General features: G+C 42.5%; 2 protein-coding genes across 5 annotated transcripts in view; both read left to right on the top strand.

Moving 5' to 3' along the window:
- LOC135521816 (ADAMTS-like protein 4) overlaps positions 1–2,975 on the top strand; it is a 112,916-nt gene extending 109,941 nt beyond the window's left edge. For both annotated transcript variants that reach the window (XM_064947561.1, XM_064947560.1), the window contains exon 17: positions 591–2,975. In XM_064947561.1, coding sequence (XP_064803633.1) covers positions 591–721 — 131 coding nt within the window. In that variant the 3' untranslated portion in view covers positions 722–2,975. The remainder of the gene's footprint in view (positions 1–590) is intronic.
- Positions 2,976–5,202: 2,227 nt separating this feature from the next.
- LOC135521821 (CUGBP Elav-like family member 3) overlaps positions 5,203–12,500 on the top strand; it is a 66,249-nt gene continuing 58,951 nt past the window's right edge. For 2 of the 3 annotated variants that reach the window (XM_064947571.1, XM_064947569.1), the window contains exons 1-3: positions 5,203–5,259; positions 5,480–5,507; positions 5,810–6,058. In XM_064947571.1, coding sequence (XP_064803643.1) covers positions 5,914–6,058 — 145 coding nt within the window. In that variant the 5' untranslated portion in view covers positions 5,203–5,259; positions 5,480–5,507; positions 5,810–5,913. Of the gene's footprint in view, positions 5,260–5,479; positions 5,508–5,809; positions 6,059–12,500 lie in introns of those variants that run through there. The other variant, XR_010452608.1, reaches the window with a different exon arrangement.

The following is a 12,500-nucleotide window of genomic DNA, read 5'->3' as shown; positions in this document are numbered from 1 at the left end:
CTGCTTCCCTCTCTTCCTCCCCTCCACTCTTCCCTCTCTTCCTCCCCTCCACTCTCCCCTCTCCTCCTCTTCCCTCTCCTCCCATCCACTCTCCCCTCTCCCCCTCGCTTCCTCCCCTCCACTCTTCCCTCTCCTCCCCTCCACTCTCCCCTCTCCTCCCCTTCCCTCTCGCCCTCTCTTCCTCCCCTCCACTCTTCCCTCTCTCCTCCTCTTCCCTCTCCCCCTCTCTCCCCCCCCCCACTCTTCCCTCTCTCCTCTCTTCCTCTTCCCTCTCCCCCTCTCCTCCTCTTTCCTCTCCCCCTCTCTTCCTCCCCTCCACTCTTCCCTCTCCTCTCCTCCTCTTCCCTCTCCCCCTCTCTTCCTCCCCTCTACTCTTCCCTCTCTTCCTCCCCTCCTCTTCCCTCTTCCCCTCTCTTCCTCCCCTCCACTCTTCCCTCCCTCTCCTCTCCTCCTCTTCCCTCTCCTCTCCTCCTCTTCCCTCTCCTCTGCTCTACTCCCCTCTCCTTTCCTCTCCTCTCCTCTCCTCTCCTCTCCTCTCCTCTCCTCTCCTCTCCTCTCCTCTCCTCTCCTCTGCTCTACTCTCTCTGTAGATGAGAACTGCAGGGACCTGCGTCATAACTGTGTGATGGTGGTTCAGGCCAGACTGTGTGTCTACTCCTACTACAAGACTGCCTGCTGTGCCTCATGTACCCAGAGTGCTCAGCGGGCCAAGAGGCACTGACCAGCCAATAACAGGCTTCCAGCCGAGATCAGCCAGGGGTCAGGGTTTAAGGGGTTAGAAGTCAAAGCGCAGGTTACCATAGAAATGATCAGACCATAGAAATGGAGTTGAATATATTACCACATAAAGTGGGGATTGAATTGTGTTCTGGGCCAGATGTACAGCCGTTATAGAAGGGATGTTTTGGAATGTGAGTTAATTTGTTACTTACTACATTTCTTACATTTGATGGGTTATCTGCATATGCGAAAAATGTGCCAATGACATTGTACAGAGCTCCATAATATCGAACATATCTGATTTCTATGTCCACTCTTTCTGTTTCTATGGCTGAGAGATGCTGTGGATGATGTATGTACACCCAGGACCTGGGTCCAGAGCTCTGTCCCAGTTGCCAAACTTGCATACTACTTAGTGTGAGGTGACGTATTGTCCATGCATACTATGTAGTATGCTAGTATGGATAGATGGGACCCAGAAGGTATAACCCAATAGAAGTGTAAGTCTATGATGTATGTTTTCTATGTTTGTGTTCTATATGCCAAAAAAATATTTTAAATGTCTCCTCAGTGTTTATACAGCATCATCAACATTTGGTGAAAACTTACCAAAATGTAAAATGGTGGCCTAGTACAAGTGACCTGTTTTTAAAGGACATTAGTGGAGAGATGTCCATAACCTGAGAACGCCCCCAATCTGAAAACAAGCAGGGGTAGAATGAAACGACTGTATGGTCTATTGGTGACTGTCCAGGTATCCAACCTGTGGCCGCACGACTGTTAGCCTACTGAGCTAAAGCCAAGGCATTACCCCTGAGAGCTAATACCAGTGTTCAGGCCTCAGCCAAGGTTAGACCCAACCACCTCTGCTACATACAAATGTCTCAGGTAGTGGTATATTTTCTGTATCATCTGACCCATCAATATGTTCAAGAATGGTAGGGATTGAAATAACATTGTATTCATTTATGTATTCATTTTCAGAAATGCATTTGCCACAATATGCTGAAGAGCAAGCTGTGTCTGAAAGGTTCAATTCAGCTGTTTTTATCTCAATATCAAATCCTTTCTGGGTAACAATTAAGTACCCTACTGTGACTGTTTTCAATTCAAATGGTCAAAAAGAAACAAAATAACTTCTTAGCAAAGAGCAATTTCTCTATCAAGAATTTTGCTAGGAAACTGAAAACTACTGTAGCTGTTATTGGCAGAGAGGTTTCTTTTTGGTCTCTTAACTAACTGGTGATGTCACCATGCAGACCAAAACTTCATCCAACCAAAACAGGGAGAAATTTCAGGCGGTCTTTTCAAACAGCTCTTACACTAAAATGGCATTATCATCATTTTCACAATTTCACAGTATTATTCCAAACTCATAGTGTGGAAGGATATATAAAACACAGGAGAATCACGCTTTTGAGTGCACTGGGCCTTTAACTTCCAATGGAGCAAGTAACATCTCCCTGACTAATTTGTGTTTTTACTGAAAATGTTTAAAAGGGTTCTGTCTTGGACTTAAACAAAGCTCTTTTTAACAGATATTGCCCCTATGCCTTGACATAGTTGTAACATGTTACTGTATGTTACGTCTACAGCATACAGACACACACACACACACGCACACACTCCACAGGTGAACGATGTGTATATTTGTCAGTCAATATTACATTTGTATGTCTATATTTCTGTGTGAACATATACTTAATATACATATCCATAAATATATCCTATATTGTGGTATGATTTGAATTTTCGGCATACTGTACATGTTAACTGTATGCATATATTCATATAAAAGTATTCATATTTTTCAGTCATCATATTAAGAAGAACAAATTATATTTTGCTACCCTTAGATGGTGTGTGTTGTGTGTGTGTTTGTCTTCCTGTCTCTGTGAAGTTGCCTATTTGTGTTTATTTGTGTGAGTATGCAGCCCTGGGTGTATTCTTGTATGAGTCTATCTGTGAATGTCATTTTCATGTTTTAAATCGTTTTTAGTAGAAACAAAAAGTTTTATATTAAAAAGTCTGGAAAAAAGGATAGTAATTTATCAATTATAAAAAAATACATGTAATTTATTTTTTTTTCTTAAGAGGAGCTGTAGCAAATTCCCTTTGTTGCTACCGTGTCAGAGTTTATGATCAGAAGTAATTGCGTAGAAGTATATGGATTTTGTATTATTTTGAAAAAGGCAAATGAGTGTGTGGAAAATGCTATCACAAACTCAATCTGAAATAAAAACTGAAACCAGAAAATAGTTAGCCTTTTTCTATTTTGTGCACTTTTCTTTCCCCCAATTAGCAGGCCTAGATGTCCACTGAGACCTACAGTACATTGTAATTAAGTAGACCTTCATATCCTCAACAGTGGCCAGGTGGTGGTATTGTGTGCTTGTAAAGCTGTAGCCAACTTGTCTTCCCTTGTTCAGAATAGACTAGGTTGTGTTGTGATTATAACTCAAGTAAGCTTAATATGACTTAAAGGATCTAACGTTTCCTCTACGAAACAAACAACACCATTCTGGGTATAAATGCTAACCTGACCATAAATCAGGATCTATAGGGGGCCATTTTGTCCTATTCTAGCCCTAGGCCTACTCCACAGACGACAGAGAAACCAATAGGACATTTGTAATGTCTTTATTGTTTTGAAACTACTGTATGTGTAATGTTTACTGTTCATTTTTATTGTTTATTTCACTTTATATATTCACTTTATATATTATCTACCTCACTTGCTTTGGCAATGTTAACACATGTTTCCCATGCCAATAAAGCCCTTGAATTGAATTGAATTGAAACCGAAAAGCCCCAGTTCTGACACCACCATGAAAGAGGCCCGAGCATCAGTTCATTCATGCATGCTCGTGCCGTTGCCCACAGCTACGCTCAGTGAGTGATACCGTGTAGATCCCCGTGGTAGCCCGCGCGTGCCGTCCAGCGGCTTGTTCCTGGTATAGACCCCGCGTGTGTGAACGGACGATGTATAACGGTGGGGGGCAGTAGGCGGGGAGAGGGGGTAATGAGGTGGTGGGAGGCAGATGGTGACCTTTCAGAGTAAATTACCCTGAACTCTCTGAATCCTCTCCTCAAGCGCGAGGGGGGTGGCAGAAGAAGAAAAAACGCACACCGGAAAGAGACCAAAGAGAACCCCACCAGCAATAAAGATGAGTTAAAAAGCTTCATAGTTTGACGAAGGTTGTAAATATCTTGGTTCAGGACCATGGACAGATGAGGTCTGCTGTGCCTTTCTGTATCAGAGCGGTGAGGATCCCTCCCTCACTAGGCTGAATAGACGGTGTATTATTGTAGGTTAACCCATACTGTTAGATCAGTGTAGTCTGTAGTATAGGCCTATCCTCTTCTCTATTTTCGCTCTCTCCCCTTTCTCTCGCACATTAGGCTAGCCTATTTGTGCACATTATGGATATGATTACGAATTTAGCGTTTGTTCAACACGCAGAAGAGAACTGGTTAGGGCAACTTCAAGGCTGGCTTGTGTGTGTTGTGTGCGCAGCTGTAGTCATGACGCCGCTCGCGCGCAGCTGGTAGTATGGCCGGCTTCAGCACCACGGCCAGAGCTCGCGGCCAGAACAATAGGCAGCACGGCGTTCCAGAACTTCAGGCACCGTCCACGAGCACTCACACACTGGACACTAACGTAGACATAGTCAAAGAGCTTGTTTGAAAACGCTTATACAAATTGTCAACTAATCCTGGTTTTCATAACTGAAATAGCTGTCCATATATATTCCACAGTGTTCCCTATATGCTACTTTCAGGGCTAAAAGGTGTAGGCTACGTCTACGAAAGATAAAATGGGTTTTCTTTTTAAGGTTGGAGTAGAGTTTTTGACGGTCCCTGCCTTTTACGTCACAGCCTGTCAACCGCTCGAGGCAGAGGGGGGAGGGAGGGCAGGATAGAGAGAGGGAGACACCGGTAGACGACGTCAAACGCTACGGTAGCCTATACACTGAGGGAAAAGAGGGGTAGCGCGGGAGGGAAACGTTCGATATTAATAAGTATATTTTAATATATGTTAGCCCTTATGTTTATATAAATGGACTGCTGGATTTATCAATAGCTGGCTGCTGCAGAAATAGTTTTTAAGAATACAGCCTTGTAGCCTAATTATTGCAGAAATTTGACTATTCTAACAGACAGGGCAGTACTCAGAGAGTGACTGACTGGCTTTACCGGATTTGCCAAGAGTCGTGACGAGAGGATAGAGCAAATAACGGATCACCAAGTCACCGGGTTGGGGATATGTGATCTGATGATCGCTTGCCAAGACGTGAGACCTTAACGGGAGCAGCAACTCCACTGATCTGTTACGGATTCGAAACCGGGAGAGGGAGCGATTGGCACAAAGAGCGGAGAACGAATCGCATTGAGCCTACTATTCCCGGAGGGAGGATAACAGTAGACGCGCACTGAATACAACAACGCCACGGTAAAACGTGGTTAAAATAAACAAAATCATCTCAAATTACTCTCGGGATTATTTTACAACGTGGAGTGAAGGATCTCTTGAAATCGGTAGGATTTTTAAGACCAAAGCTCCATGTTGTGTTTTTGTGCGCATGTGTTTTATGTGTGTTTTGTGTGTATGTTGAGCCGGGGCGGACAAAGAGATGAGCCCCCATACGTTGACATCCAATGAGTGTATGTAACCTACAGCTGGCCAAACAAAGAAACCGCTCACAGCCGCTCTACAGCGCTCATCTACCGTCTAAACCATATATTTTCCTTTCCCCAGGGGCTCCGAACACTCTCACGTCCTAAAGGTAATATATCACTTTTATTGATATTTCATTGTAATTTCTGTTTTATTGCAATTTAAATGTCTTAAATATTTTTTGATTGGCTGATCAGCATTTGCATAATTGTTTTTATGAGAGGCGCAAGTGCCATTGTCTGTGTCAATAGGCTAATATTGTAAAGATATGAGAATTCATCCAAAAATATTGATTTTATTTTATTCAATTAATCAATGATTATCCTATATTGTTAAAAAAGAAAATAACACATTTACATATCTTGTTTTTATGTCCATCTCCTTTTCCTTCTCTTCTCCAACACCCTCCAGCTCTGGTCGCTCCTCTCCAGAGGACCACGACTCTGCTCGCACTCACCGCGCTCTTCTCACCTCGAACCCCGCAGAGCGCCTGTCGTTCTCCCCGCTGTCTCCCGATGAAGGAAGCCGACGCGATCAAGCTGTTCGTGGGGCAGATTCCTCGGAATCTAGAGGAGAAGGACCTCAAACCGATCTTTGAACAGTTCGGGAAGATCTACGAGCTGACGGTGATAAAGGACAAATACACCGGCATGCACAAAGGTAGGCGAATAATGGGAACCCAGCCACCTGTAGAAATAATTCTGGACACAAATAGGTGTTTGGGCTAGACTACTCACTGGCAGACACACACACACACACACACACACACACACACACACACACACACACACACACACACACACACACACACACACACACACACACACACACACACACACACACACACACACACACACACAGGTACAGGAGATTAAGACACACACTTTAAAATATTTTAAACACCCACTTAAAGATCAAGTGTGTGTGCTGGTTTAGGTTGACAGTAATGTGGGTGTAGGTTGATAGTAATGCTGGTCTAGGTTGATAGTAATGCTGGTTTAGGTTGACAGTAATGTGGGTGTAGGTTGATAGTAATGCTGGTCTAGGTTGATAGTAATGCTGGTTTAGGTTGATAGTAATGTTGGTGTAGGTTGATAGTCATGCTGGTCTAGGTTGATAGTAATGCTGGTTTAGGTTGATAGTAATGTTGGTGCAGGTTGATAGTAATGCTGGTGTAGGTTGATAGTAATGCTGGTGTAGGTTGATAGTAATGCTGGTCTAGGTTGATAGTAATGCTGGTGTAGGTTGATAGTAATGTTGGTGTAGGTTGATAGTAATGCTGGTTTAGGTTGATAGTAATGCTGGTCTCGGTTGATAGTAATGCTGGTATAGGTTGATAGTAATGCTGGTGTAGGTTGATAGTACTGCTGGTCTAGGTTGATAGTAATGCTGGTGTAGGTTGATAGTAATGCTGGTCTAGGTTGATAGTAATGCTGGTGTAGGTTTATAGTAATGCTGGTCTAGGTTGATAGTAATGCTGGTGTAGGTTGATAGTAAGGCTGTTTAGGTTGATAATAATGCTGGTCTAGGTTGATAATAATGCTGGTCTAGGTTGATAGTAATGTTGGTCTAGGTTGATAGTAAAGCTGGTTTAGATTGATAGTAATGCTGGTCTAGGTTGATAGTAATGCTGGTTTAGGTTGATAGTTATTCTGGTTTAGGTTGATAGTTATTCTGGTCTAGGTTGATAGTAATGCTGGTGTAGGTTGATAGTAAAGCTGGTTTAGATTGATAGTAATGCTGGTCTAGGTTTATAGTAATGCTGGTCTAGGTTGATAGTAATGCTGGTTTAGGTTGATAGTAATGCTGGTCTAGGTTGATAATAATGCTGGTCTAGGTTGATAGTAATGCTGGTCTAGGTTTATAGTAATGCTGGTTTAGGTTGATAGTAATGCTGGTCTAGGTTGATAGTAATGCTGGTCTAGGTTGATAGTAATGCTGGTTTAGGTTGATAGTAATGTTGGTGTAGGTTGATAGTAAAGCTGGTTTAGATTGATAGTAATGCTGGTCTAGGTTGATAGTAATGCTGGTTTAGGTTGATAGTAATGCTGGTGTAGGTTGATAGTAATGCTGGTGTAGGTTGATAGTAATGCTGTTGTAGGTTGATAGTATGCTGGTCTCGGTTGATAGTAATGCTGGTCTAGGTTGATAGTAATGCTGGTCTAGGTTGATAGTAATGCTGGTCTAGGTTGATAGTCATGTTGGTGTAGGTTGATAGTAATGTTGGTCTAGGTTGATAGTAATGCTGGTGTAGGTTGATAGTAATGTTGGTGTAGGTTGATAGTAATGCTGGTTTAGGTTGATAGTAATGCTGGTGTAGGTTGATAGTAATGCTGGTGTAGGTTGATAGTACTGCTGGTCTAGGTTGATAGTAATGCTGGTGTAGGTTGATAGTAATGCTGGTGTAGGTTGATAGTAATGCTGGTCTAGGTTGATAGTAATGCTGGTCTAGGTTGATAGTAATGCTGGTCTAGGTTGATAGTCATGTTGGTCTAGGTTGATAGTAATGCTGGTCTAGGTTGATAGTCATGTTGGTCTAGGTTGATAGTAATGCTGGTGTAGGTTGATAGTAATGCTGGTCTAGGTTGATAGTAATGCTGGTGTAGGTTGATAGTAATGCTGGTCTAGGTTGATAGTCATGCTGGTCTAGGTTGATAGTAATGCTGGTGTAGGTTGATAGTAATGCTGGTCTAGGTTGATAGTACTGCTGGTTTAGGTTGATAGTAATGCTGGTGTAGGTTGATAGTAATGCTGGTGTAGGTTGATAGTAATGCTGGTTTAGGTTGATAATAATGCTGGTCTCGGTTGATAGTAATGCTGGTCTAGGTTGATAGTAATGCTGGTCTACATTGATAGTAATGCTGATGTGGTAGCACTATTATTGATGTAAACACTTCAACAGTAGAGTAGGCTGTCTGTTTAGCATGTGTCTGATGATGGGTCACCATGGAAACACTGTCACTTATCACCGTCTCCTGATCACATACACTACCAGTCAAAAGTTTGGACACATCTACTCATTCAAGGGTTTTTCTTTATTTTACAATTTTCTACATTTTAGAAGAATAGCGAAGACAGTAAAACTATGAAATAACACAAATGGAATCATGTATTAACCAAAAAAGTGTTAAACAAATCAAAATATATTTTATATTTGAGTTTCTTCAAAGTAGACACCCTTTGCCTTGATGACAGCTTTGCACACTCTTGGCATTCTCTCAATCAGCTTCATGAGGTAGCCACCTGGAATACATTTCAATTAACCGTTGTCCCTTGTTAAAAGTTCATTTGTGGATTTATTTCTTCTTAATGTGTTTGAGCCAATCAGTTTTGTTGTGACAAGGTAGGGATGGTATATAGAAGATACTCCTATTTGGTAAAAGACCCAAGTCCATATTATGGCAAGATCAGCTCAAATAAGCAAAGAGAAACGACAGTCCATCATTACTTTAAGACATGAAGGTCAGTTAATCCAGAAAATTTCAAGAACTTTGAAAGTTTCTTCAAGTGCAGTCACAAAAACCATCAAGTGCTATGATGAAACTGTCTCTCATGAGGACCCACACAGGAAAGGAATACCCAGAGTTACTTCTGCTGCAGAGAATAAGTTCATTAGAGTTACCAGCCTCAGAAATTGCAGCCCAAATAAATGCTTCACAGATTTCAAGTAACAGACACATCTCAACATCAACTGTTCAGAGGAGACTGTGTGAATCAGGCCTTCATGGTCAAATTTCTGCAAAGAAACTACTACTAAAGGACACCAATAATTAGAAGAGACTTGCTTGGGCCAAGGAACATGAGCAATGTACATTATACAGTTGGAAATCTGTCCTTTGGTATGGAGTCCAAATTTGAGATTTTTGGTTCCAACCGCCTTGTCTTTGCGAGACAAAGAGTAGGTGAACGTATGATCTCTGTATGTGTATGTGATGGTGTGGGGGTGCTTTGCTGTTGACACTCTCTGTGATTTATTTAGAATTCAAAGCACACTTAACCAGCATGGCTACCACAGCATTCTGCAGCGATACGCCATCCCATCTGGTTTGTGCTTAGTGGGACTATCATTTGTTTTTCAACAGGACAATGACCCAACTCACCTCCAGGCTGTGTAAGGGCTATTTGACCAAGAAGGAGAGTGAGAGAAAGCTGCATCAGATGACCTCACAATCATCCGACCTCAACCCAATATAGATGGTTTGGGATGAGTTGGATCGCAGAGTGAAGGAAAAGCAGCAACAAGTGCTCAGCATATGTGGGAACTCCTTCAAGGCTGTTGGTGAAGCTGGTTGTGAGAATGCCAAGAGTGTGCAAAGCTGTCATCAAGGCAAAGGGTGGCTACTAAAATATTAAATATATTTTGATTTGTTTAACACTGTTTTGGTAACTACATGATTCCATATGTGTTATTTTATAGTTTTGATATCTTCACTATTATTCTACAATGTTGAAAATAGTACAAATAAAGAAAAGCCCTTGAATGAGTAGGTGTGTCCAGACTTTTGACTGGTGCTGTATACCAAACAGTGTCTTCTGGGAGAGGATGGGGGAAGGGGAGAGTATATTCTTTCTCTCTTTCAGTCTTTCTGTCTGTTTCGCTCTCTCTCGCTCACACTCTCTAATCCTCTCGTGTCTGTGCACGTGCGTACACACGTGCGCGTGTGTGTACTCAGTCGTGAGCTTGGTTGGTTTTTGGATCACTGTCGTTCCTGATCTCTCTGTTTATCTCTCTGTCCCAGCCCTCCCTCACCTTAAATGGGAAAATATGGAATGTGGTCCAATCTGTAGGTTAAACATGGGGATTTTCTGGGAAAAGTCAACAGCTCCTACATTATTAGAGGGATGGGTATAAAGACATCCTCCATGTCCTTATAAATACTCCCTAATCTCCCCCCCCCCCTCTCTCTCTCTCCCTCTCCCCCCCCCCCCCCTGTTAGCAGGTGTCTTGACCCTTAGCCTTTAAGCCATGACCCCAAGTCACTCTAGTTCAGATGATGGGTGTTATCTTAATACCTGTCTAACCCTGGCATACCTCTAGCCTAGTATACAGTCACACACACACACACACACACACACACACACACACACACACACACACACACACACACACACACACACACACACACACACACACACACACACACACACACACACACACACACACACACATTTTTCTGACCTGGGGTGTTATGTAGGAGCTTAGCCGTTTCTCCAGTCAGTATAATGGAGTGGTAACCCTACTGATTCAAGCCTGCTGAGAGGAAGACCATCTCAAGTTTGGAGAATCCCCTTTAGAGCTGCAACAATAAGCCCATCTTTAAGATGGCCCTGTGTGTGTGTTTGGAGGGGGGGTCATTGTTAATTTCTATTAAGAGTGTGTGTGTTTGGAGGGGGGGGTCATTGTTAATTTCTAACAAGAGTGTGTGTGTTTGGAGGGGGGTCATTGTTAATTTCTATGAATTAAGAGTGTGTGTGTTGGGGGGGTCATTGTTAATTTCTATTAAGGGTGTGTGTGATTGGAGGGGGGGGGTATTGTTAATTTCTATTAAGGGTGTGTGTGTTTGGCGGGGGGGGGGTCATTGTTAATTTCTATTAAGTGTGTGTGTGTTTGGAGGGGGGGCATTGTTAATTTCTATTAAGTAAGGGTGTGTGTGTTTTGGAGGGGGTCATTGTTAATTTCTATTAAGGGTGTGTGTGATTGGAGGGGGGGTATTGTTAATTTCTATTAAGGGTGTGTGTGTTTGGCGGGGGGGGTCATTGTTAATTTCTATTAAGTGTGTGTATTTGGAGGGGGTCATTGTTAATTTCTATTAAGTGTGTGTGTGTTTGGAGGGGGGGCATTGTTAATTTCTATTAAGTAAGGGTGTGTGTGTTTGGAGGGGGGTCATTGTTAATTTCTATTAAGGGTGTGTGTGATTGGAGGGGGGGGTATTGTTAATTTCTATTAAGGGTGTGTGTGTTTGGCGGGGGGGTCATTGTTAATTTCTATTAAGTGTGTGTATTTGGAGGGGGGGGGGTCATTGTTAATTTCTATTAAGTGTGTGTGTGTTTGGAGGGGGAGGGTCATTGTTAATTTCTATTAAGTGTGTGTGTGTTTGGAGGGGGAGGTCATTGTTAATTTCTATGAAGGTGTGTGAGTTTGGAGGGGGTCATTGTTAATTTCTATTAAGGGTGTGTTTGTTTGGAGGGGGGGTCATTGTTAATTTCTATTAATTATGGGTGTGTGTGTTTGGAGGGGGGTTGTTAATTTCTATTAAGTATGTGTGTTTGGAGGGGGCATTGTTAATTTCTATTAAGGGTGTGTGTGTTTGGAAGGGGGTGTTTGGGTGGTCATTGTTACTTTCTTTTAAGGGTGTGTGTGTTTGGGGGGGGTCATTGTTTATTTCCATTAAGAGTATGTGTGTTTGGGGGGGGGGGGTCATTGGTCATTTCTATTAAGGGTGTGTGTGTTTGGAGGGGGGTCATTGTTCATTTCTATTAAGTGTGTGTGTGTGTGTGTGTTTGGAGGGGGGGCATTGTTAATTTCTAATGAGGGTGTGTGTGTTTGGAGGGGGGTCATTGTTAATTTCTATTAAGAGTGTGTGTGTTTGGAGGGGGGTCATTGTTAATTTCTATTAAGAGTGTGTGTGTTTGGAGGGGGGGTCATTGTTAATTTCTATTAAGGGTGTGTGTGTTTGGAGGGTGGGGGCATTGTTAATTTCTATTAAGGTTGTGTGTGTTTGGGGGGGGGGGGTCATTGTTAATTTCTATTAAGGGTGTGTGTGTTTGGAGGGGGGGTCATTGTTAATTTCTATTAAGTGTGTGTGTGTTTGGGGGGGGCATTGTTAATTTCTATTAAGTAAGGGTGTGTGTGTTTTGGAGGGGGTCATTGTTAATTTCTATTAAGGGTGTGTGTGATTGGAGGGGGGGTATTGTTAATTTCTATTAAGGGTGTGTGTGTTTGGCGGGGGGGTCATTGTTAATTTCTATTAAGTGTGTGTATTTGGAGGGGGTCATTGTTAATTTCTATTAAGTGTGTGTGTGTTTGGAGGGGGGCATTGTTAATTTCTATTAAGTAAGGGTGTGTGTGTTTGGAGGGGGTCATTGTTAATTTCTATTAAGG

The sequence above is a fragment of the Oncorhynchus masou genome, chromosome 30, assembly GCF_036934945.1.
Source record: "Oncorhynchus masou masou isolate Uvic2021 chromosome 30, UVic_Omas_1.1, whole genome shotgun sequence".
Lineage (NCBI taxonomy): Eukaryota > Metazoa > Chordata > Actinopteri > Salmoniformes > Salmonidae > Oncorhynchus > Oncorhynchus masou.
The sequence above is the reverse complement of the archived record's forward strand: the minus strand, read 5'-3'. Positions and strand labels throughout refer to the sequence as shown.